We start from the raw sequence: 27,192 nt of genomic DNA, 5'->3' as shown, positions 1-27,192 counted from the left end.
CTGTCAAATTTATCCCGAACACCCTGTATAAATAAAAGAAAGGACGGAATGAACTTTCCACGCCTCAGAAAAGTGACTTGTGACACTCTGACAACCACAACTAAATTAATATCAGCGAACAACAAGTTCAAAGGCACTTGCTCCAATTGCGCATATGTGCTTGACAAGACCTACTGTTTGCACAGAGGGAACAAGGTCACCAGTTTCAAAGAGAAGAACCTGAAGAAAACATCAAAATGGAGACACCAGTTGGATCATCGACAAAAAGCAAGTCAAACTTGTGCAAAAATCAAGTGACTCCACTAGTAGCCACCATGAAAACCAGTATGCAGGCACTGCATAGGAAATGTGCAAGACCCTGGTGGTCAAATATATGCTTCACAGAATCTTGCATATCTCCACTTCACCAACATCCGTGGCCTAAACTCCAACCTTAATAGTGTCCGCCACCACCTTCAGTCTACCCACCTGCTCTTTCTGGCAGAAACTCAAATCTCACCACACACTGCACTATTTATCTCAACCTTCTATATGTCAATGACCACTTCAGTTGACCTCCAACCCAATACACAGTTTTGCAGATGATAGCACATTGCACTCCTCCTTTTCATTTGACAAACCCTACTCTACATAATTCATTCACTTCAACCCACAGAGCATCAACTACCACTGCCCTTAATTCTGACTTCCAAGCCATCCTCCAATGGGGCTCAGATAGCCTCGTCAACTTTAATGCTAGTAAAACATGTTCTGTCTTATTTCTCACAAAAAAAGAATCATTTTCCCTCAGCATTATTTTTGATAACACTCTCAAATTCCCAGACAAGATGAGATTTCTCTTTTCAGAATTACCCTAACATCAAGCCTCTCCTGGCATAAACACATCACAATCGATGCATCCTCAGCTTCCAAAAAACTAGGATTTCTCTTTCGCTCAAGACATTACTTCACCCCTGAACAGCTGTTAACCTTATACATATCACAAATCCGCCCAGATATTGAATACTGCCCCCACATATGGGGTGGGACCCTAAAAGCTCCCTTAAAATGCTTTGACTCAATACAGAGGAGAGCAATTAGACTTATTAATAACCCATCTCTTAGCAACTTACCCCCCCCCCCACACACACACACTTTCGCACAGACGTTTGGTTTCTGCGATATGTATATCTACAAATATTTGCATGGGAAATACTCACTGAAATAACATCAATAATTCCTCATTCAGTACTAAGCTTGTTGGAATACATGCAGCTTCTGCTGCACTGTGGAACAGTCTACTCCTGCTGTGTTTCTCAAGGAATACAATTTACAGTTACAATGTAAACAAGTTCCTCCATTCCCAACCCACTACCCATACATGGTACTAATGTACTATAGGTTGATCAGCCAATCTCTTGTGTATGGGCAGAACATTTTTAAAAATATATGTATATTTAAAAAAAAACAAAAAAAACCAGCAAACTGACACAATAAACTCAGAAAAGTATTTATTTTATGTATACAGAAGCAATAGTTTTCGTCAACTATTTGCTTCTAGGCAATGATGACAACCAAATGAGAAATATTTGCTAGTATAAAAGGTACAGTTGATACAGTTGTATTCTTGATTTCTGTAAATAGTGCTGGTTTTTTGCTGTGCAATGCATTATTTAAGTGCCCACAAATAAAAGACAAATGGAGTTAACTCAAATGAACAAATTTTGTTTTTTGCTTTTTTTATAACTTCTATCCATGAAAGGTTGTACTCTGATACTACATTAGTTTTTTTTTAAATATTTTTATTTAGTTTTTTGCATAATATGGAAACTGTGTGCTACATACCAAACATGAAACTTTTCTCAAGCCTGTTTAAAAAAACTGGCTTCCAATAAATGGGGTAGTCACCTTACACTGGGGAATGAAATTCATCTCATATCTAAAGACATTCATAAACATCCAGCACATGGCAAGTGTCATGGAAATGATTAATTAAGACAGGCCTCAAATCACAATGTTAATGGAGAAGGCGATTGATCAGTAATACTTCCCAATTCCATACAACTAATAAATGGTAGGCAGAATGTTATCACAAACATGTGGTACATCATGAAGTACCAGTAATTATCCCTTCAAAGTCTCTCAAGATCCTGAAAGATTCAGCACACCAAAATGTAAATATAAGTACTCATTTTATGAAATCTGATTTGGATCTGCTGATGACTGTACTTTGGTATAGACAGCACGTGCAGTAAGCTGATTTTTTTCCTTTGACACGTTTCTGGTTGAAGCAGGGCTTGGAAAGTGGATGAGGATTATGAGTTGATTGGGAGATGAAGACCTTCCTACCAGTTAGAATAATTTCTGTGACTCATTCGCAGTAGGTGTTAGGGTCAGGTGAGTGGAAGCAATAGTCAGACCAAGGAAAGGAGTAGTAGAAATTCCGGAGGTCATCCCAGTTTGGTTCCTTTGTAGTGCCAGAGGATGTGAGGTCGGAAGTGGTTGGAGGAGGGGCGTTCTGTGATAGAGGAGACTTGTACAAGATTATGGTCTGCATTGCCGAGAGGAGAGGTGACCATTACAAGGAGAACTAGTCAAAAAGAGATCCAGATTATTTGGAGAGCAAAGAGGGTTATCAGGAATTCGAGTGGGTAGACGTACAATTTGTGTTAGGACAAGCAAAGTTTTTTTGCTTCTTGTCCTGCTTGGTCAGTAGTATTGGAGCATTAGTTGGAATTGTGGACGTTGAGGTCGCCCAGGAAGATGACCGCACTATTTTATCCAAATAGTCAGGTCATCTTCATGGATTGCAGGTGGTCAAGTTTCATGGAAAAGAATGTAAAAAGATGTAAGTGGCTATCAATGTTTGAAAACCAGCAAATGAAAGTTACTAAATGAGGAAAGGAAACCTTGAGCCAGAGAAGGTTAAAAAAAAAAAAAGAGTAGGGTATTCTAAATTAGTAGATGAGTTTTATTAGATGGAAGGATATAGTGGAGACGTGCAGTGAGAGAAGATAAACTCTTGGACATGACTTCCATACAGTGAGAAACCAGACTAGAAAGTATTTTGAAATGCTCCATCTAAGAAAATATATATGAGAACTGAGGAAAATGGAAAAAATATCATCAATGTGATCTAATATAAATCATCAATCTATTCTGGAATTGTGAGTGTGGCGTGTAGTTGGCAGCAGTAGTATAGTGGTCATCAGTCATATGGCGTTACATATGCCTGGCTGTGACCAGGCATATGTAACATTCTTTAGCAGAAGATAGAGTTTCTCTGTTTTCAGTGGTAGAAAACATATTCACAACTAGAAGGATGTTGGTAAAATGGGAGTGGTTGCTCTGTGGGTGGAAGTCTTTTGAAACTGTTATGAAGCATGTTTAATGTGTTTGATCGTGGTCGCTACTACTTTCTGTGTTTTTTCACCTTCAGTTGAAAAAAAAAAGCCGAAAAACTTCCTCACGTCCTTGAAGGTGTGCAATTAAGATACCTTAAACTAAAACATGATCTCCTAATTATACGACACAATCCTTGTAGCATTTAAAGGGGATTAAATTGAAGATCTGATTCTGACTGAAGGACACTTGCATGATATCCTTCTACACACGCATTACCTCAACACAGAGGACAGTAGCAAGCCTAAGTTCTTCACTCGTTGACCGAGGAACGAATGCGGCACCATAAAGAACTGACATATTTCTTTGAGTAAGAAGTTGAACCCGAAGTGAAAGATCAAAGTAACGAGTGACGTCAATAAGAATTTCGTGACTTTCATCACTCAACAAGAACCAAACAACAGCATGATACTCCAATAATTGTTTGATTGTTGGTTTGGTTTTATGGAGGAAGCAGTTGTGAGTATTCTGTTGGCCGGTTTGTCCATTTTGAAAAACCCGAGAGGGATGGAGACCATGCGACCTCCTTACGTGATATTCCGCTGGAGGCAACAGTCAACACAAACATTCCTTCAGCAACATTTGCGACACTTAAACGTGAACGAGAACGGTCAATGAGTTTAAGGAGTGGTATGATAGACTTTGTGTTTCTTAAGGGGGACCTCCCCTCGATGAATCTTGACAGACTTTAGGAAGGACCTCCCACGATGAGTCTTTTGACTCCATGGAGGCCTGAATAATAATAATAATAATAAATGGACTGCTTTATCTACATAAATATTTGGATAGTGGGGAGGATCAATATACATCAATATCAATATACACAATTATGTGTTCATTGTACCACTGAGCTTGAATATGTGATCTGACCAATATCTTATCTACAAACTATGAGTGCTACTTGCAACAATTACCAAAAAAAAAATCAGTCCTCAGTTCTCTGAATGGAGTCATCTTCAGTTATTTCATGTGGTTCCACTATGGTGTTTTGAAAATGAAGTGTATACTTGTCCCAATGATTCCAGTTTGTGGTTTCATGTGAATGCTATATAACATTGTAGCATAATTTTTCTCACATAGTGATGAAACAGGGTGTCACCTGCACAATCACTTATATGCTCATGTAGTTTACATGTCTTGTAGAGTACTGAATATCTCACATGTATCATGAATTCTGGAAACTGTTCTTTATGATGGTGGTTCCATTGAAAGCATTTTTCCATTGTCCATGCCATTCACATACACATTTTTGAATTTCAAGATTGCTTTGTGTTATTCAAACAAAGGCATCCCTCTGCCATGTTATTTATGCTTTAGTTTATGGATTTATTTTGTTTCATTCTTTGCAATTATTATTATTAACATCAACGTTTCATGGAGTCCAAAGACTAATTGCAGGAGGTACACTGTTATACACCAAGCTCAACAGACTGTGCTTTAAACTCATTCACTGTATCTGTATTTACCACAAAGGCAGGCAATGAATTCCACTCATACCACTTCCTGCAAAGGACCTACTCCTTATGACCCTGCTCATGGTGTGAGCAGGGGCATAAGGAGCAGGTGTGCAGAAGAAATTTTTCATAGAATTGTGGAAGGGAATAAAACAAGATGACATCTCTGGAAGCTATATCCTCTTATTCTACTCCCTTCCCCAATTCTATGAAACATTTCTTCCACATTAACCTGGTAACAACCCTTTACCAAATTATACCTCTCAATCATATCATATATCAATCTGTTCCTCCTATTCACAAGGCTTTGCAAACTGCATTCCCTCAATCTGTCTTCATATCCCACATCCCAAAGACCAGAATGACCTTAGTCGGTCTTCTCTTAACCCTCTCCAATATATCTTCATCACCATGAAAACCAGGGGATCAACTCTGCGCCCAATAATCCATACGAGGCCTTGATCAGGTCTCTTATGGATTATATACGGTGGAACCAGAACTTTCAGATCCTTGTCCACCACCACTCCAAGGTCTCTTATCTCTTCAACTTCCTCCAAAATTTTCCCATAATGTGTATAATTTGCATCCCATTGTTACTTACCAAATTTCAGGACCTTAGACTTTGCAACACTGAACTCACAATTCCATACTATTGTCCACTGATACAATCTAAATCTATTCAAGTCTTCTTTACATGAAGACTTGAATAGATTGTATTCCTGAAATCAGTGGTGTAGCTAGAGCTTTTGCCGCCTGGGGGTGGTCCCTGAGTTTGCTGCCCCTCTCAACACACACCAAAAATACTACAAAAAGTCAAAACGACGTATAGAGAAATAAATTAAAACACTATGTTTATTTTTGAAGAAAAACTTTAATTTCAACATTCTAAAATGTTATTTTTCTTGCTTTTCTGTTAGCAAAATCGTCAAAGTCTACTTCATAGTAATGTAGGTAATTCTTAATCAATTTTATTTAGAAAAACTCCTTTCACAACTAGCAACGCTTAAAGCAATTGTGAGAAAAATTCGCTGTAGTATTACAATAGTTGGAACTGAGTTCTTGAGACTGTATTTTCGAATTAACTGCAAAAGTTCAAAAATGTTCAAAATGTCGCCCAGAATGGAACACCCCCCTCTGCCCCCCACCCTCTAGCTACACCACTGCCTGAAATCAAGCAGACGTTTTGGCCTCCCCCATAAGTCTTTAACATCTGCTTGATTCCTTATCACTCTTCCCAGTTTTTCATTATCTGCAAACAGTTGTATATCACTAGTTAAACCCATCCCAGTATCATCAATATACAAATTAAATAACAATGGTCCCAAAACAGACACCTGTAGCACACCACTATTGACTTTCCTCTGTCAAGATACTGCACTTTCCCCATACACAACGTGCTGATATCTATCTGAGAGCCATTTGCCTATCCCATTCACTAATCTATCATCCAATCCAATCTGTTTTAGTTTACTTACCAACTTATGGTGTGGCAATCTATCAAAAGCCTTTATAAAATCTCAGTTACAACTGCATATACATCTCCCTTGTCCAATACATTCATCATCTTGTTACTGTACATGAGCAAGTTAGTAAAACAGGACCTTTAACAAATCCATGCTGACAAGCACAAAAAATAGTACTGTTATCCACCCACTTTTGTATCCTATCTCTCACCAACCTCTCCACTATCTTTACTACAACTACAGATATGTAGATCGATCTATAATTTGTTTCCTTAGCCTTATCAGCATTAATCACAATAGTCCCAAAACAGACCCATGCCCCTTGTGGCACACCACTAGTGACTTTCCTCCTTTAGGATACTGCACCCCCATACACAACTTGTTCATACCTAACTGAGAGCACGTTGTCTATCTAACTCATTCATCTATCATCTAATCCCACTGCTTCAGTTTACTTACCAACTTGCAGTTTGTGTAGCAATCTATCATTAGGCATATGTTCAATCTAATGATTGCCATGTTAAAACAGTCTTCTGCCATAACTGCATTTCGGATATTCATTTAATCACTGTGTTTACATCTTCGTGTGGTATGCTGTATTCAAAGAACATTACATAATATCAAATGATATGTATTGTTTATTTATTTCATCATGAGACTTTAGTTCTAAACAAGCACAATGATTAACAGTGCTGAATATAATAATTATTATTATTATCATTACAGGTCCTTAGACTCATCGGGGGGGGGGGCTAAACATTACATCAAGAACTATCCAACATTTGCACATTTGCACAGCATCTATCATACTTTGCTTTGAGCTCATTCACAGTCATGGCACCCACAACAGACTCTGGCAATCTATTCTACTCATTCACTATTCTCCAAGCAAAAAACCTAGTTCTAACACCCTTGCTAACTGCACTCTTACTCCGTTTCCATGGATGACCCCATGGAAACCCACCAACACATCTGTTCTGAAAAATTTCCTCTTAATTAATCTTGTAAAAAAAAACCTCAATAATTTGTATGTCTCAGTCATATCATCCCTTTTCTGTCTATGAACCAGTTTCTGTAACTCAAAAATCTTCAACCTGTTCTCTTAAGGTTCATTCCACAGACCTGCTACCATCTTAGTCACTTGCCTCTGGATTTTCCCCACCTCCTCCTCATCACCAAGAAACCCTGGTGCCCAGATCTGCGCGCAGTAATCAAGATGGGGTCTTATCAAGGCTCGATAAAGAGGAACAATAACCTGCTTGTCTTTGCTCATCAAAGTATTCTTCAGAAACCAAGTGATCTGATGAGCTGCTTTAGCCACTTTTGCTTATGTGTCTCCCTAAACTTTAACTTCCTATCCACTAACACTCCCAAGTCTCTGGCTTAGTCAATTTCCTGGAGTACAGTTCCACCAATGTGGTAGTCTGCCAATCTATGCAAATCATCCTGCAAAATTTTAACATTATCTGTATTAATATTGCTGTACCCAACTTTGCATCATTGGCAAATAACTGAACAGTTTTTCTTGAATCCTTTCCTATATTGTTAATGAACAAATTAAACAGTAGCGGTCCAAAAACAGAATCCCGAAGAACACTACTAGTCACAGGACTTCTTCTGAACACTACTATTGAATACACTACTCTCTGATATCTCCCCATCAACTACCGTTCTATCTATCTCACCACCTCTATATCTATCCTCAAGCATTGTAGTTTAATGATTAGGATTCCATGTGATATCCTGAATTAATCGTGTAAAAACTCCTCAGTATATTATTATTACACCATCCAATGAGTCAGCAGACTAATCATGGGAGGTCATTCAACTGACATCATATTTATCATATAGAATCTTAAAATCCTTAACACTCCGTGCATTAACAACACATTCTGGTAATGTGTTCCATTCACTGACCATTCTCCATGTAAAAAATCTACTCCTCACACTCTCTTCTCCACAGTTTTACATAACTTCCAGGGATGACCTCTGGTTCTTCCCATCTCATCTTCTACTCTTTTTATAATCCCTTCAGAATTAATCTGATAAAATCCTTTCACTAACTTAAATGTCACTATCATATCACCTCTTTTCCGCCTATGCACGAAACTCTGCAATCCACATTTCTTCAACCTCTCACTTCATAGCCAGCACTCTAAAGTCCCAACATGGTCATAGTCGCTCATCTCAGGACCCTGTCCAATGTCTCCACATTACATTGAAAACCAGGTGATCAGATCTGAGCACAATAGTCCAAGTGTGGTCTAACCAGTGCCTTATACAGTGGCACAACCACTTCCTTATTCTCACATGTTAGAATACTTTTTATCATAGCAGCACTATGATGTGCAGCCTTTGCAACACTCGCAATATGCACTCTAAACTTCAGTCTACTGTCAATCATCCCTCGCAAATCTCTATTCTCATATATTTCCTGCAGTTATGGCACCATCATTGCATTTTGGAGTGCAGAAATATAAGATTGTGTACTACCTTATATTTCTGTATTCCAAAATGCAACACCTTGCACTTACTGATATGGAAACTGCAACCCCACTCTTTAATCGAAGTAAAATGTCTATTCAAATCTTCCTGAAGGAAATTAACATCAACAGTGCTACTTATAAATCTTCCCAACTTTGCATCATCAGCAAACAACCGAAGAGCCCCATCAGTCTACATGATATATTGTTTACAAACTAGTTAAACAGCTGGGGCACACCACTTGTCACCCTCCTTTTTGGAGATACTGCTTCATCATACACAACCACTGGTATCATTTGGAGAGCCAATTTCTAATCCATCTAACCAATATACTATCTATTCCCATCCTCTGCAACTTTATGTGGTAATCTATCAAATGCTTTTGCAAAGTCCAAGAATATTACTGTATATGATTCTCCATTATCTAAAACACTTGTTACGTTAAAAATCATAAAATGCAAGTAAATTACTAAAACAGGACCTACCCTTTACAAATCTATGTCCATCATCCCAATCCTGTATTCTATTCCTTACCAATCTCTCCAACACCTTGACCACAACTGCAGTTATACAAACTGGCCTATAGTTGGAGACTTTCATCTTAGAAGTGGAGTGGTACTATTTTGCCTTCTTTCTACTCCTTAGGAATCCTACTCTCTGCAAGACTTTCATTAAATAACCAGGTCAAGGGCATAGCCAACTGTGGTGCACATTCCTTAAGAATACATGATAATATCTCATCCATTCTCACATCCTTATTAACATCCAACCCAACCAACATCTTATACTCATCTGATCCTTTCACTTCCAATTTTCTTAATACTTGCCTCTCCTCTATATATTGCATGGCATCATTTACACCAGTATGATATATGCTGATAAAATGTTAGTTCAATAATTCCACTATATCATTTGCAGCCATGATTGTCATGATCTGCTGCTATGAGTATCCACCACTGTTAATGTGCCATAATTATTCTTCCTCTTGCTTGTCATATAGCAGAACATTTCCCTTGAGTTAACCTTGGCCTGACCAGTCAAGTTCCTCTCATACTGCACCTTTTCTTTCTTTACCATACTCATCACCTTTCTAGCCTGCGCTTTATATTCTTCATGGATCTGATCACCACCAACTGTTTTGTACCTCCTCCATAACATTTTGTTTTCCAGCACAGTTTGCTTGATTTCACTGTTCATCCATTTCACTTCTACTCTATTTACTCGCTTAACCTTTGGTATGTGGTCATACATTTCTTTTGTCAGATACTGCCTTGTGAGTTTTCATGCATTGTCAACATCTTTTCTGTTCAGCTCATCTACCCAATGTATTGATGCTACCTTTTCTTATTTCATCACTTCCCAACTGATGAAATAAGAAAATCAAAAGACTGATTATGAGATTAAGCACCTCATAATCAGTCTCCCTAACTGGCAGCAGTGTCACCACTTCATTAACAACTACATCTTGTGAAGTTATCACCAAATCCAAAACATTATAGCTTCTAGTTGCTTAAATCATATGCTGCTTAAGAGATTAGAAATTCCACAAACTCGCTCTCCTTGTTCCCACACACTATTTCCTCCTTCCATTCTATATTCCTGTAATTAAAATTTTCCATCACGATCAACCTTCTTTTTACAAGCCAAACTAATCTGCCTAAACACTTCACAATCAGTATTCTCTGCATTCCCTGGTCTGTAACAGCATCTTATTAGATTTACTAACCTGCTTATTTCAACTTCACACCGCACAGATTCAAAATCTGTGCAAGCTCTATCAATTTCCACCCTTTGTGGACACAATTCCCCTGCAACCATTAACAGCACTCCCCCTCCTCTTTTCACATTTTTATCCTTCTGGAAAATGATAATATATATAAATGGAAAATTTTGTGCTGTTGAATACTATTAATGTTAAATGCTTGCAATACTAAATACCTTATGAGCTTATGATTTAATATCAGATGAAATTTAGATTTTCCAATGCATTCATTTTAAAACAAATTTGAAATCAGCATACTGTACTTGGATAACCAATATAAAAACTATACATTTTTCCCTTATTTATTAAATACATTCTCAAAGATAACTAAATTTTCAGTAAATTTTATTTATTCTTAAAGTAAATTACTTGAAGAATAAAAATGCATTATTTATAAGCATAATGCTTATAAATGAAGATGACATACCTCAGGCATTGCAATATTCTGATCAATACCAATTTCTAATTTGTCAACAACAGCAAATGAGGATGCTAGCCACAAAGTAAACAATATCATCTACAAATATAAAAACAGATATATAATAACTCATTTTCTTACTAGAGAATTGTTGTACACCTCATACCATTTCATCAATTTAATATTTAAGCAGTGTAATATTTGATAATTTAAAAATATATGAATCTAAATATAAGCTATGTTTGTTATTATACCATTTAACTGGGGGGGGGGAATAAATAAAAGCAAAGGTGAACATTTAGTTCTTGTGATTTTATTTCTTGACTATATGTCAATTGTTAATATAAATAATATATATTCACAGAATGAAATTTTTAAAACTGAAATTTGATGTATAATCTGCTATTAATGTTGAAAATGTGCATATAATGTGGTTGTAATTTATCTGTGAGTTGTATTCCTGGTGTGAACATATTATTATTATGTAACACCTCCAGGGAGTCCAAAGCCTCATCGAGGGAGTGCATCTACTCTCCGAGTTTTCGTCTCCACCAACCGTAACTACCTTCATCATCTACACCAACATGCACAAAAACAAATTATCCTATAGAAATACACTGAAATGGGAAGGGGGGAGGAATTCTTTCTGTAAATAGTAATCAGCTTATAATTCAGAATTCTGGATAATGAAGAACAGTCACACAATTCTGCATTATCACTAACTGTATGACGCTATTCTAAATTATCTGAACCCAAAGTTTATGTTACTCCTATTGATCGCATATAAACAGATTAGCAATATATCATTATTATTATATGGGCACCTCCATGGAGTCCAAAGACTCATTATGTAAGACCCAATCTATCCACACAATCTATCATACCTCTTTTTGAATCCATTAACAGACAAAGCACTCACAACTGACTCTGGCAACCCATTCCACTCATTCACAACTCTCCAAGGAAAAAATCCAGTTCTCACACCCCTACTAACCACACCTTTATTCAACTTCCAGGGATGACCCCTTGTTCTGGTCCCTCTAGCCAAGTGCCCAAACATTTCCCCTGCATCTATCCTATAACATCCTTTGAGCAACTTAAATGTTTCTATCATATCCCCTCTTTTTCTCCTATCATCCAACCTTTGCAATCCACACACACCTTCAATCTATCCTCATAGGGAACATTCCACAGGCCACTCACCATCTTCATCACTTGCCTCTAAATCCTTTTCACCACTTTCTTATTCCCAAGAAACTCAGAGGACCAGACTTGAGCATAGTAATCCAGATGAGGGTGTATAAAAGGGTGTACAAAGCCTTATAAAGAGGAATGACAAATTCCTTATCTCTACTTTTTAATGTGTTCATCAATAGCCAAGTAATCATATTAGCTACCATAGCAATATATTCTTTAAACTTTAACTCTCTGTCTATCACTACCCCTAAATCTCTGGCTTCATCTGTTTCCTGAAGTACAGTGCCATCAATGTGATACACGCCTAGTAATCTATTTATCCACAAACACATAACTTTACATTTCTCCACATTAAACTGAACCCATTAACTTTTGCCCATACTTACAGCCTATTTAAATCATCCTGCAAGCTCTCCACATCACCTTGATACTATTACTCAACCTAATTTTGCATCATCAGTAAACAACTGAATACCTCCTTTCAGGTTATTTCCTATATCATTTATGTATAAATTAAATGACAATGGTCCCAGCACTGAACCTGGTGGCACACCACCACTAGTCACAAAATAACAACTGGAAGTAAGTTGTTAGCATTCACTTAATTAAAAAAGTTTCTCTCATCAGCGACTAGAAGCGAATAGAATCAGTCATCCTCAAAATAAAAAAGACACGATGAGTATGAATATATAAGGGTGATATTCCATATAGGATGCATTAATTTTTAAGGCATGCTATGATAGGCTAGGAGCACAGAGCAGTACTTGATTTTTTAGCAGGAAGCCAGTATTAAGTAGGATCTATGGAAATTTATGCTACGAGGAATTGTTCTCTATCTGTACTGTCCTATTCTATCTTCTATCCAGCCAGTTCTTGGTCATAAATTATTTCAAATTCATCTCTATCCTATTAATCCTCAATTATAATTATTATTATTACAATGTGACACCTTGAAAAAGTCCAAGGACTCATCAGGGGGAACTCTACTCTATTCAGCTATATACATCTCACCATCTCCCCCTACTACTCAATTCTTCAACTATACACAATAAAACTGCTACCAACAACATATACCGGTCCATCACCAACAATAATGGTATTGCCTGTCTATAAATTGTGTGTGTGTGTGTGTTCTTACACAAAAATAATGTCATAATTATTTTAATTACATTAAGCTATGCTAAACTATTGCTTGATATTTACATAAAACCTCAATCAGTCTATTACTTGATATTACAATAAGCCTCACTAATCTATTTATTTATAATAACATCAGCTTTCACTAAGGCTAAGGCATATTTAACAATGACGATGCTCTGACTCACTTCATATCTTTTCCAAGTTTCAATTTTTACTTAAATTTAAGGTTCTTAGGAGAATCACCTGCACTAGCACACTTCCTGGTCATAAATGCTCCCAAGAATCTTAAATTTAAAACTAAGGCTGAAGCTGTAAAATGATACTGAAGTCAGAGCACTGCCATCATTAACAATGCTCTTAACCTTAGTGAAAGCATGTATCACATATTATATAATAAATTACTGAGGCTTAATGTAATATCAAGTAATAGATTAATGAAGTTCGATGCAATTGAGCCTCAATTACATAATTGAGATATAATTGTGACATTATAACCGAGAGTTAGGATAGCACTGAATTTAATTTATAACCAAGAATTGAATTTTTTTTTTCTTTTTTTTTTTTAATGTTGACCCATATACGAGAGGTTGGCTGGTCAACCTATAGTACATTAGCACCATACAGGGTAGAGGGTTGGGAAAGGAGAAACTTGTTTACATTTGATTAAAAAGCCTGTATGTTGTATTCCTTGGGAAATATGTCAGGGAGAAGACTGTTCCACAGTATTGTAGTAGCAGGGATGAAGGAGGAAGAAAAGAAACTTGTTCTGTGGGTTTCAAGGTGTACTATAAAAGGATGTTGGGCAGCAGCTGTATGTATTCCAATGGGCTTAGTACAGAGTGGGGGAATTATTGATACTATTTCAGATGAACATTTCCCATGGAAATATTTATAGAATATACAAATTGCAGGGATGAAACATCTATGCGAAAGTGAGGGGAGCGAGTTGGTAAGAGATGGGTCATTTATCAGTCTAATTGCTCTCCTGTGTATTGAGTCAAGCATTTTGAGGGAGATTTTAGGAGCCCACTCCAAATGTGAGAGCAGAATTCGATAGCTGGGCAGATTTGTGATTTGTATAAGGTTAATAGCTGTCTTGAAGTAAAGTAATGTCTTGAGTGAAAGAGAAAACCTAGTTTTTTGGAAGCTGAGGATGCAATGGCTGTGATGTGTTTATGCCAGGATAGGCTTGATGTCAGGGAAATTCTGAGAAGAGAAATCTCATCTTGTCTGGGAATTTGAGTGTTATCAAAAATAATGCTGTGGGAAAATGGTTCTTTTTTGTGAGAAATAAGACAGAACTGAGTTTTACTAGAGCTGAAGTTGACGAGGCTATTTGAGCCCCATTGGAGGATGGCTTGGAGGTCAGAATTAAGGGCAGTGGTGGTTGATGCTCTGTGGGTTGTGTAGAGTAGGGTTTGTCAAATGAAAGGGAGAAGTGCAATGTGCTGTTGTCTACAAAACTGTGTATTGGGTTGGAGGTCAACTGAAGTAGATCATTAATATATAGAAGGAAGAGGGTCGGTGAGAGAACTGAACCTTGTAGTACCCCAGCATTAGTTGGATGGTGAGAGGATAGGAAGCTGTTTACCATCACACACAGTGTGCGTCCAGACAGGAAGCTGACAACCCATCTACAGAAGTCCTGAGACAGTCCAAATGATTGGACAGAAGATAAGATAGAATAAGTAGAGAAGAAATCCTCTTGCCATAAATTCCCATATACATCCTACTTCATACTGGGAATACAGAAATATTTTCCTTTGCCATAAATTCCCATATATATATCCTACTTCATACTAGGAATACAGAAATATTTTTCACTTTTTATTTAAATAAATAAAAAAAAAACTTCACTGCAGAGATGATCACAGAACTGGTAATTGTCAGTAATTATACATTGTTTGCTGGCTACCAGCTCCATCTACTGGGGGAAAAAGTCACTTTCAATCTTTTCTTTGAATTAATGGCTAATTTTGTAATAATTTTATTGATGAGCATATTGTGCATTATTTTAATTGTTTATACATATAAATATCATTTATATTATTACTTATATTATATTATATTACTTATATTATCAGCCCATATACTCTGAGAAAAAAAAAAGATATGTTTAGATAGTAATTATTAGCAATATATTATAATTTTAGCATAAATTTTAGTTCCATTTGGTTGTGAGTGAGTGTGGCATGTTTGCAGTTGGAAGGTATTGAGTTTTAAACACATTCTTGATGTATTACTTAATGTGTTCTTCGTGTATTGTACATTTTCATTCTTTCAATTATGGTGGCTGCTGTACCTCTACTTACTGATTCATTATAGCCCACCACTATTTAAATAAAAGTATAATAGAGTATTTTGTAGCATGTTTTGCCAGTGGCATGTATGCTTCCCATCATTTAATTAAGCAAGCATGTGATTACACAGAGAGAGTTAAAAGTAACATGATTGAGGGGAAGGAAAAAAAGCATCATGTGGAGGATTTGATAATGAGATAGTGTGATATGAAAGTTCTGAAGGAAGGTGCCAACTGTGCCAATGAATCTCAAGTGATGATAGGATGCTCGGATAGGGAGATAGAGATGTTGAGAGAAGTGTAAGGGATGAAAAATGAGTTGACTCATATGAAACAAGAAATTAGAAGACTAGAAATGCTGATTGCTGTGAGATAAACAAAAAAAAACTGACAGAAAGTTATGGGAATGGAAGGAGAGAGAATGGGTAATTCAGAGAACTAGAGAGCATGAGTGAAAATTGAGAAAGTAAAGGAGCAAGGGAAGCGAGATGAGAGAATATGTAGATGATAACCAGAAGAGCAAGGAGGGAGAATGTCAGGGGCAAGTGAGTGAGAGATGAAATACAGGTGTAAGGAATAAATGGATCTGGAAGGGGAAGTAGTGTCAAGCGATTCAATGATTCAGGATGTGTAGAACAGAATATTAGAGGAGTGACTGCCTGAAGGAACAACACAGAGTGTATAGACAATAAAGCAAAGTGATAATGTAGATGATATGATAGTGATGGTTCATACAAATGATCTGAGAGATAGTGTGAATTGGGTGATGAGAGATTTCAGGTTATTGTTAGGAACTGTGCAGCAGAAAAGTGTGAGAAGTAAGACAGTGAGTGTTTTACTCAGGTATCATGATTCAGAACTGAGCAGGAGAGTGGCAATAATAAATGACATGATAGCGAGGATGTGCAGAAAGAGAGTCTGTAATATGTGGTAGGAGTGCATTTGAGGACAGCAGAGAGCAGTATGCAAGAGATGAACTGCATTTGAACATGTCAGAGTTTACATATCTGAAGAGATTGTTGTTCTTCTCAGGGCAAGTAAAAGTGTTAGGGCAGGAAAACCAGAGATGCCAGGGTGTGTGATAGCAGGCATGGCCTCTTGTGGGGACAGTCACTTGAGAGATGGGAGAATGTTGGGTATATTGCAGTCAAATGGAGTCCAAAGGGAATAATAAGTACAGAAATGGTTACAATACATTAGTGTTTCTTTATTCAAATGCCATGAGTATCACGAATAAAAGAACTGAATCTGCGGCACTGAGAGCCTTAGCCTGTGCTATGATTGTTGGAATCAGTGAAACATTGTTGACTGATGCTCTGACAGGAATAGAAGTAGAAGGGAATAGCATATTTGGGTAGGATAAGAAATGCAAATAGGGTGGTGGAGCATTATTTATAAGTAACAAGATGAGTGAGTGCAATATTTGAAAGGAAATGGCACTGATAGTTTTGAAAGTGTATGGTGTGAGGTGGAAGTGAGCAGTACAAGTTATTTAGTGGGACGTTGCTATAAGTCAGGGAACACAGATGGTGATGAGCAGGAAATGTTTAAGCAGTTAATTATGGTGAATGTCAAGCAAGCGATCATTATCGGAGATTTTAATTATAACAGTATAAATAGTACAGAGGAAGTGATACACAGTAGAAAGGAAAGGGAGTTTCCAAAATTCTTCAGGGACAAATGAGAATTGAGAGTTTTAGACTTGATCTTTGCATCAGGGAAGCTGATTGTAACTGAGATTATTATTATTATTCACATCTGACCTCCATGGATTCAGAGACTCGTTGTGGGCAGTACACACTATTGCACACAATGCTCATCCAAACGTGCTTTAAACTGATTCAATTTGTCTACATTCACAACATACTCAGCCAATGCATTCCACTCACAAATCACTCTCCATGCAAGAACCTCATCCTCACTCCTCTGCTCACACCCTCCTTATGCAGTTTCCAGCAATAGCCTCTTGTTCTACCCCCCCCTCACATTCTATGAAAAATCTCTTCTATGTTGACCCGATAACAACCCCTGATGACTAGCTTATGTGTCCCAATCATATCCCCCTCCCCTTCCACCTATTCATGAGGCTCTGCAACTTACATTCTCTCAATCTGTCCTCATACTCCACATTCCCAAGAAAACTGACCAACTTTGTGAACCTTCTCTGGACCCTTTCCAACATATCCTCATCACCATGAAAATCTGGCGACCAAATCTGCACGATAATCCATATAAGGACTGATCAAGGCCTTATACAATGGTATCATAATCATAACCTCTCTATTTCTGCATGTCAGGGTCCTTCACATCATTGCCATTATCCGATGTAATGTCTTCAAAACTTGTGCAATGTGGCCCCTGAATTTCAGGTCCTTGTCCACCATCACTCCTAGATCTCTCATCTCCTCTACTTCCATTAACGTTTCCCCACCAAGTGAATATTTTGCATCACATCATTGCTTAACAAATCTCAAAACCTTACATTTTGCAACATTGAACTTGACAGTTCCACTTTCCTGCCTATTCATGTAATCTATGCGAGTCCTCTTGTAAGATTTGCTTCGCTCTGCATTGCTCTCCCCAGTTTTGCATCATCTGAAAATAGCTAAATATCACCAGTTCAACGCATCCCAATATCATTAACAAACAATTTATTTACCAATTTATTCAATTTATTTATCAGCTGTAATTGTGTGGTAGTCTATCAAAAGCTTTTGCAAAATCCACGTTTACCACTCAACATCTCCTCTGTTCAAGATATTTTTTCACATAGTATATAAGTAAGTTAATGAAATATGAACTTCCTTTAACAAACACATGCTGATGACCATAGCCAATACTGCAGTTATCAAACCATTTCTGTATCCTGCTTCTCGCCAATCTCTCTAGTATATTCATCACAACTCCAGATATACAGATTGGCCTATAATTTGAAACTGCAGTCTTATCACAACCTTTATGCAGTGGAACAACTTTACCCTCCTTCCACTCCCTTGGAGTCTGTGCAGCTGTAAGACTCATTAAACAAGCATGCCAAGGCCACTGTCATTTCCCTGGAACATTCCCTTAATATGCATGGTGATATTTCATATCATCACATCATATCCTATCGTCATATTGACATCAAGTTTATTTATTTCCTCAAATAACTGTTGCACACTCACAATTAAGCCATCTTCTCCTAGGTTCTCTACACTTAAGTTTCTCATGATTTCACCCTGATCAGGATGAAGCACCCTTATAAACTGATTGCTGAATACCTCAACAACGTCTTCTGCAGCAGGTTACGATTTTACCACTTTCAACTATTAGCCATCATCTTACCATGATCGTTCATCCTTCTTCTTGCCACATATCTAAAAAACTCTCTAGGGTTTTTCTTCACCTAATTTGCCAATTTTTACTCATACTGCACTTTTGTTTTCCTTACTAACTGAGTCACTCTCCTGGCTTGTTATGTATACTCTTCATTTACATTATACATCTTGTACTGCCTCCAAAGTATATTCTTCTTACAGATTTCATGCTTAACCTCCTCATTCATCCATTTCACGCCTACCTTATTCAGCCTTTTAGTATTCAGAATACATTCATACACTATGCCAATTCCTGGTACATTCATACCAGTTCCTAGGAAGTATTTATTTCTTTACTGCTTGATTCATCATTCCATGCTATAGCTCCAAGCTGTCTCCTGAGCTTGTCATACTTCAGCCTTAAAATTCTACATATATCCTTTCCTCACAAGAGTCTGCATATGGCCAACCACAACCCAGGTGATCACTTCACGATCACTCTCACCAACTGGAGAAAAGTGTGAAAACCCAATCACAATTATATCCTCTGATGAAATGATCAGATCTAAAACTGTTGATCCTTAAGTGCCATTCCTTTATGTCCTGCCTGAGATAGTTTTCTCTCAAGAACTCGAGAAATTCATTTTCCTTATTCCCAAATGCTATCTCTTCATTCCAATCTAACCAACATAATTAAAATCACCCATAATAATTACCCGTCCTTTGTTCACTAATCTAAGTTGTTTATATATTTCTTTATCACCACCCTCCACATTCCCAAGCCTATAGTTATATCCAGCTAAATATGTCTTCCTGTCAACCTGCACATTACACCACACTGACTCATAACTGTTGCCACTATTTTCATCTTTCATGTTTACCTTATGTTGACTTCCAGCTATCAGCAGCACTTCCCCTCGCTTCTTTTCCTTTTTATCCTCATGAAAAATACTGTATCATTCCATTCCATTTCTATTGCCATTAATATGTTATCTTCATTCGACCATGTTTCCCTTATTCCAATGATTTATGCGAATAAACTCAGTCATTGAAACCATTTGATCTTCATTATTTCTGATACTTCTGGTATTTGTAATGAAACACAGCAGTTCATTTTTAGGTCTATAACCAGTCCTATCCAAGTCCCTTGATGGTATTTTATTATTTTAGTTCATTATTGATAATAATGGCAGATGAAATTCAAAAAAGGCAGCTGTTGCTTGTGATAAAAAATAAGAAGCTGCACAAACCTATTATATTACATACTAAGGTTAAATGATTAAACTTAGTGATCATTTTTGTACTGAACACTGTGATAGCTTACAGGCTAAACTAACCGTGAGAATGGTAGTTACAAATAAAGATAAAGTTCTTAGTGATGTCAAAAGTGTTAGAATAGTAATACTATGGTTACCCATAAATGTGACAGTCTTATTACTGAAATGTAAATACTTTTAATAGTACAGTTGATGACCAAACTAGATGACATGTGTCCTTAAGATAAGCTATTCAGAATGACTTTTTTGAATGCAAAAATTCAAAATTTTTTGTTTGCATATCTGATGGAAATAAATGCATTATTTACATATATCTGCATAAAAACGTTACTAAACCTCATGCATCTACAAATGGTGAAAAAACAAAACAAAACAGTGATTTAATACACAACAAAAATCACTATATGACAATGACTGAACTTAACATAACATATGGCCATGATATGCCTGTATTCTTAAAAGAGCACATGATAATTATCAATCTGGATTTCTTTTAAATTCCAGGCTAGTAATTACTGTTTTTCTTGGATAGTGCTCCTCTAACTTGCTAGAACCACACAATATTTTTATTTTAAAATATTATTATATTTTTAACAGAAAACTTCATATCCTTCCCTGCTTTCTCCCTAAGGTTTGTTTCTTGTTTTGAAACTTTTTTTTGTTGCAAGAATATTAATAGATTTGTATGTACAGTTCATATTTAAGATATGTTGAACTCTGATTGCTTCAAAACATGAGTTAACATTTTTCATTTGTTACTCATACAACTGAACATTAAGTGGTATATTAGTTCCTATTTGAAATGTCTTGAACATGCTCGTATCTTGGACCAATTTAAAGGCACAACTATCAATAATAATAATGCAATAGGAAACTCATTTTGTTTTGTACATTCCATTCACATGAACACATGCACATTTTTATACTGGACTGCGGTGTCAGTAATGATTACCATATGTCCTAAGCAGAAATCTTGCTCACCATTATTATTAACTTTTTTTTTTTTTTTAATTTACAAAATATTTCTGTATGGCTGAGATTCACCTTCTATTCTGCAGTTTCAAACAACTTCCCTTGTTATTTATTTCAGCTGTCCTCTCAAATGATCGAAAATTCTCTGTTTTTCCCATAAACTACTGGGACTATAGGAACAAAGTCTCAATGATGAATAATTATTATTATGACACAAGCCTCCATGGAGTCATAAGACTCATCGTGGGAGTCCCACCCTAGAAAACACAAAGTCTATCATACCATTATTATTAACTACCTTTTTTGCACCCATTTGACTGTTCATGCTCTCACCACTCCATCAAGCAATGCATTCCAAGGTTCAACAACCCTCCACACAAACAAACAACTCCTTACCCTCCTACTCACATGGCCCCTTGTCATTGCTCCATCCCTCTGTTCCACCAAATGAAAGAACTCCCCCAGTGTCAACCTGTAACTGACTCTCAACAGTTTAAAAGTTACAATCATGTCACCTCTCCTTCTTCTATCTACCAAACTCTGCAGTCCATAATCCCTCAGCCCATCCTCATAACTAACATTCTACATTGCCATGGCTAATTTATCCATTTCAAATCCTGGGTACCATATATGAGGTCCAGGTGTGGTCTGATCAGGGCTTTATACAATGGAATGACAACTATCTCTGCAGGTCCTTCTCATGATTGCAGCAATCTGCTGGTTTACCTTCACCACCTTTTGCAATATGTTCGCTGAATTTCAGGTTTCTATCAATCATCAGCCTTAGTTCCCCTGCCTTTCCCGCTTCCTCCAGTGCAGTTCCTTCAACAGAGTATGATGCAGCCTCAGATTGATGTATCACAAACTTCAAGACTTTACATTTTGCTGAATTAAATTGACATCCCCATTCATTTGCCCATTTGTCCAGTTTATTCAAATCCTGTTGCAGGGCTACCACATCTGCACAATTAGTAATAACCCTTCTCAACTTCACATCATCTGCAAACAACTGAATATCCCCCTGCCCCCTGCAATCTACTGAAAATGTCATTGATATAAGGGTTAAACAATACACATACCAGTATTAAGCCCTGTGAGACCTCACATAACCTACCTGTGTTTTCTTGATACTGGTCCCTCATACACAACTTTCTAATACTTATCAGACAGCCAATCCCAAATCCAGTTCACTAACTTGACATCTAAAACCCATGTGTTTCTATTTAAATATCACCTCATCTTTGTAAAAATGATTTTACAAAGACATTTGTAAAATGTCTTTGTAAAATCCAAGAAAATGGCAAACTATGCCTTTCTCTCATCAACTGCTCTTGTCACTTTATTATAGAAGGCAACCATATTACTAAATCAAGAGCTCCCCCTTAACTAATCCATGTTGACTCTCACAGATAACATTACCCTCATCTGCACTGTAAATGATCCCTCACTAATTTTTTCAAGATCTTAACAACTACTGATGATATACAAATTAATCTATAGTTTGATACTTTCAATCTGCTACCACCCTTATGGAATGGCACTATCTTACCCTCCTTCCACTCGGTGGGTACCTTTCCCATGGACAGACTTTTATTTGAAAGCACAGGTCAACAGAGCTGTCAGTTCTTCAGCACATTCTCTCAAAACCCGTAACAAAATCCCATCCAGTTCCACTGGCTCATTGACATCCAAAGTACAGAGTATTTTAAGCACACTCTCTTGCACTTCTAAACCTCGAACCTGCCCTATCTCTCTAGTATTAAAACCTACTACTCTAGGATGAAATACCCCAAAAAAGTGTTCATTGAACAACTCCACTATGGGAATATTTTATCCACTATACTGGATAAAATCCAGCAATGTCATTCTTCCACAATCATTTCCCCTCCCCCTACTGGCCACATAACAAAAAAAATTCCATAAGATTTTTTTTTTGGATCTCAGAGCCAATCTCAGCTCATATGCCAATTTTGTCTTCCTTACGATACTAGTCACTCTCCTGAACTGTCATATTCTTCATGCATCTACTCTCGACCCCTCCCCTTATATCCTTATATCCATAACTTCTTTTTTTACCTGCAGTTCCCGTTTGATATTGCTTGTCATCCACTTTACTCCAAATTGTGTTTTCTTCTTTATTTGTAGTATACAGCTCGCTGTTGCTGCTAATAAATATTCCTTCACAAGTTCCCAAGCGCTGATGATATCTCTCCCTTCCAATTCCTCCCTTCATGGAACTGCTCCAAGTTAATATCTAAGACTATTATAATCACCTGCCTTATAATTCCACATACATTCCTTTCTCTTTGATACTCCTGAATGTCTATTCATCTTCCAAATTAAAACCACATGGTCAATCTCTCCAACTGGGGACAGAAATGCTAGTTATAATCAGCTCTTTTCATACTTTGACCAAATCTGAAACTCTTGAACCTTGTATTCCTTCTACTACCTGTTGTCTAAGAAGACATTTGTCCTTCAAGTGTTGCAGAAAATCTGTTCCATTACTACTACATGCAGTTTCCTCTTCCCACATGATAGTGATGTAGTTAAAATCTCCAATAAAAATTCTCATTCTTTCTGCACTCGCCAAGCTCAACTGCCTAAACATCTCCTGCTCTTCACCATCTATACTCAGTGGCTTGTAGCGACATCCCACTAAATATGCTATTCTGCCCACTTCCACCTCATACCATATGCTTTCACAGCCATTAGTGTTGTTGCCCTCCAAATCCACCACCCTGTGAGGACATAAATCATCACTTATCATAAGCAGTACTCCACCACTGTGTTTTCCCTTCCTATTCTGTTGAAAAATGTTATACTCTGCCACTTCTATTCCTGTCAGTATACCGTCATCTGTTAACCATATCTCAGAGATCCCAATAATCTTTGGACAGGCTGATGCTATCAGTGCCACCAATCCTTCTCCTTTATTCTCGATAGTCCTCACATTAGTATAAAAAATCAAGGCACTGCCATTGTTTCTATAGCTATTATTAATTCCTCCAGACTCCACTGGATTCAGCATTAGCCAATGTATTCCCCCCTTCTCCCAAGTCCTAATTCCCACAAGAGGCCACCCATGCTACCATTCATCCTGATAATTCTAGTTTCCCTGCACTAACACACTGATTTGTTCAGAGAACAGCATTCTGTCCAGATGCCTATGTCCATCATCATACAAATAGAAGCCATCTCTCACATACAGTTTCTTTCTGTCATGAAATGCCCCTCCAAGCGTCCACGTATTCCAAGCCTTTCCTTCAACCCATTGTGTCTATTATACTATTCATTATTGATGCTCTTTTCTGCATCTCTGCATTATCATATCTGGGCAACACATTCACTATCTTCTCTCTCTCTCTCTCTCTCTCTCAGTCTTCTTACATACAACCTCAAGCACAAACTTCAGATTTCTTCTGCCCCAATTCACACTGCCTCTCAAGTCATTTGTGTGCCCACCATCACAATCATCTCATCCACATATTCATCTCACTTAACTGCCATAGTCACGCTATCTATACTTCCTCCAGGCAAACATTCCTCAGATTTTTAGAGAAACGTATACTGTAATATTAATTAAAAACTTTAATTAATACTTCCTATATTTTGGTAATGTTACATTACCATCTTCAGGGATCACAAAATAACAATATGTGCATGCAGGCACTAACACTAAGAAAATATGGCTGAAGAAAACAACTGAAGTCGCTCCTAGAGTTCTAAAGGTCTCTTCAAAAGTCTCCATAAAGAAGTTGGTCAAGGGTGGGGAGAGTGGTGAACCCATGGCTGTCCCCTCTATTTGTTTGTAGAATTTTTCCTGCCAAACGAAATAGCCTGAGTTCACTGTGAACTGAAATAGGGCTGAGATATCAGGAGGAAATTTAGCTTGGATTAGCTCTAAGGTTTCCTTGAGTGGGACATTTGTGAATAAGGAGGAGACGTCAAAGTTGACCATTATATCAGTATGTTGGAGTGTAAGATTTTCTATGCTGGCTTTGAAGTGGTCTGAGTTTTTTTATCTGTGATGGTGTGTTGCCAATATAGTGTGCGAGTGCTTTCGCCAAATGTTGAGCTAATTTGTATGTGGGGGAATCAATGCCATCCACTATGGGACATAATGGCACATTTTCTTCAAATTTCCTCCCGATATCTCAGCCCTATTTCAGTTCACAATGAACTCAGGCTATTTTGTTTGGCAAGGAAAATTCTACAAACTGATAGAGGGGACAGCCATGGGTTCACCACTTTCTCCACCCTTGGCCAACTTCTTTATTGTGACTTTTGAAGAGAAAGCCTTAAACTCTGCCCAACATTTGGCTATTATATCCACTATTTGGCTTCATTACGTGATGTGTTCGCTATTTGGCCACATGGCTCAGATACACTCCACTCCTTCTTAACACACTTAAACAACCAACACCCCAGAGTCCTGTTCACCTTGGAAAAACAGGAAAACAATAGCCTCCCTTTCCTAGACACTCTAATCACTTGCCAGCCAGATGGATCCTTGGTTTTCTCTGTTTATAGAAAACCCACCCATACAGTCAGATACATTCACCAACAATCCCCACCACACACACACAACAATACGGGGTTATTAAAACACTATATAACAGGGCAAAATTAATCTGTTCAGATGACAATGCCCTAACCCCTGAACTAAACCACATCCTTAATACTTTCTTAGCCAATGGCTACAATCCCCCAAAAATATTAAAACCACAATTATTCACTACAGCCACTCTGGGCTTGCAGACCATGCTCTAGATACCCACCACAGAATACGTTGGAAGAAAGCCAAAGTAATACACCGCAGCAAGTTTAAGTATGAAAGATTATGCATAGAATCAGCCTCAGCTCTAAAAAACATTCCAAACGTCAACAAATTTGGGTGCATGAGACTGCCCCAAATTTGGGAGACTTACATCATGAGAACATCAGCCCAATGGTTAAGACAACTCAATATAGCCCACTAGGGGGCACCATTAGAACTTTATGAACAACAGTAGTCTCTTATCTTCTGCTTCATTTGCTTTTTTGTATTTTTATTTTTATTTTTTGTTTTTTTATTTTTTTGTTCCCCCACTTACCTGTTTTCCTGTCATCTCTCCATCCCTGGTTCCAGAACTGTCTCGCATTTCTCTCATTCCTTCTCTCTTACTGGTTCTCCTATTTTCTCCCCTTCCATGATTCCCACAACTCTCTCACTCCTACTCTGATTTTTTCGCATTCGTTGTTTCTAGTGGCCTAATTTTGTCCTTCACATTCCTTAACTTGTTTCCAATACATCCCACTTCTTTCAGCCAATCTATTCTACTCTCTCTCTCTCTCTCTCTGCAAGTTACCTACTCTTGCTCGACATTCATCCTCCCAATTAACATCATTTTCGAAAACTTCATGATGTTTCACACCTACTACACTCCCTACTTTAATTTTTATTTACATTCTGCTCATTATCCTCACCCTCATTCACACTACTTGTCTCTCTTGGTCAGTATCCACCCATTTTTGATGTAATTCTGCTGATGTCGGTCAGGCTAATTTCTAAATCACAAAGTTTTTCCCATTTTCTATATTTTCTGCAGACATTAACTCCCCAATCTCTCACCTGCCACATATCTAACTGCTGGGATGCGTAGATGACACAAGCACTGTATACCATAAAATCCCATAGTGTGCTGTGTAAAATATAATTGGCCAATATGAAATTTAAAAATTTCACTAGACTTGGTTAGATTATCTTCATTTACTGCTAAATGCTTTAGATTCTCCCTAATCTCTAATCATCCTTGATCTCTAATAAAGAGTAAATTTCTTTTAGCATGCATAGTACCTATAGGTTTCTGATCAGAATTTTTTATAGATGCTTGCTATCCATGGTCACCTTGCATCACCTTACATACAGATATCAATATTTTTCTTCATTGTTATTATTATACAGGTATCTCCATGGAGTCAGAAAGCTCATTACAAAAGATTTATTATTCATACAATAACTATCACACCTCTCCTTAAACCTATTCACTGGAAAAGCATTTACAGC

At 37.3% G+C, this 27,192-nt stretch overlaps 1 protein-coding gene across 5 annotated transcripts in view; it reads right to left on the bottom strand.

Moving 5' to 3' along the window:
• Positions 1-27,192, bottom strand: part of LOC150094664 (NPC intracellular cholesterol transporter 1-like) — a 672,338-nt gene that overhangs the window by 187,026 nt on the left and 458,120 nt on the right. For all 5 annotated transcript variants that reach the window (XM_090411086.1, XM_090411087.1, XM_090411088.1 and 2 more), the window contains exon 16: positions 10,972-11,061. In XM_090411086.1, coding sequence (XP_090267212.1) covers positions 10,972-11,061 — 90 coding nt within the window. The remainder of the gene's footprint in view (positions 1-10,971; positions 11,062-27,192) is intronic.

Source organism: Typopeltis vanoorti, chromosome 21, assembly GCF_054136105.1.
Source record: "Typopeltis vanoorti isolate ZY-2024b chromosome 21, IOZ_Tvanoo_1.0, whole genome shotgun sequence".
Lineage (NCBI taxonomy): Eukaryota > Metazoa > Arthropoda > Arachnida > Uropygi > Thelyphonidae > Typopeltis > Typopeltis vanoorti.
Note: the sequence above shows the minus strand (reverse complement) of the source record. Positions and strands in the feature narration are given on the sequence as shown.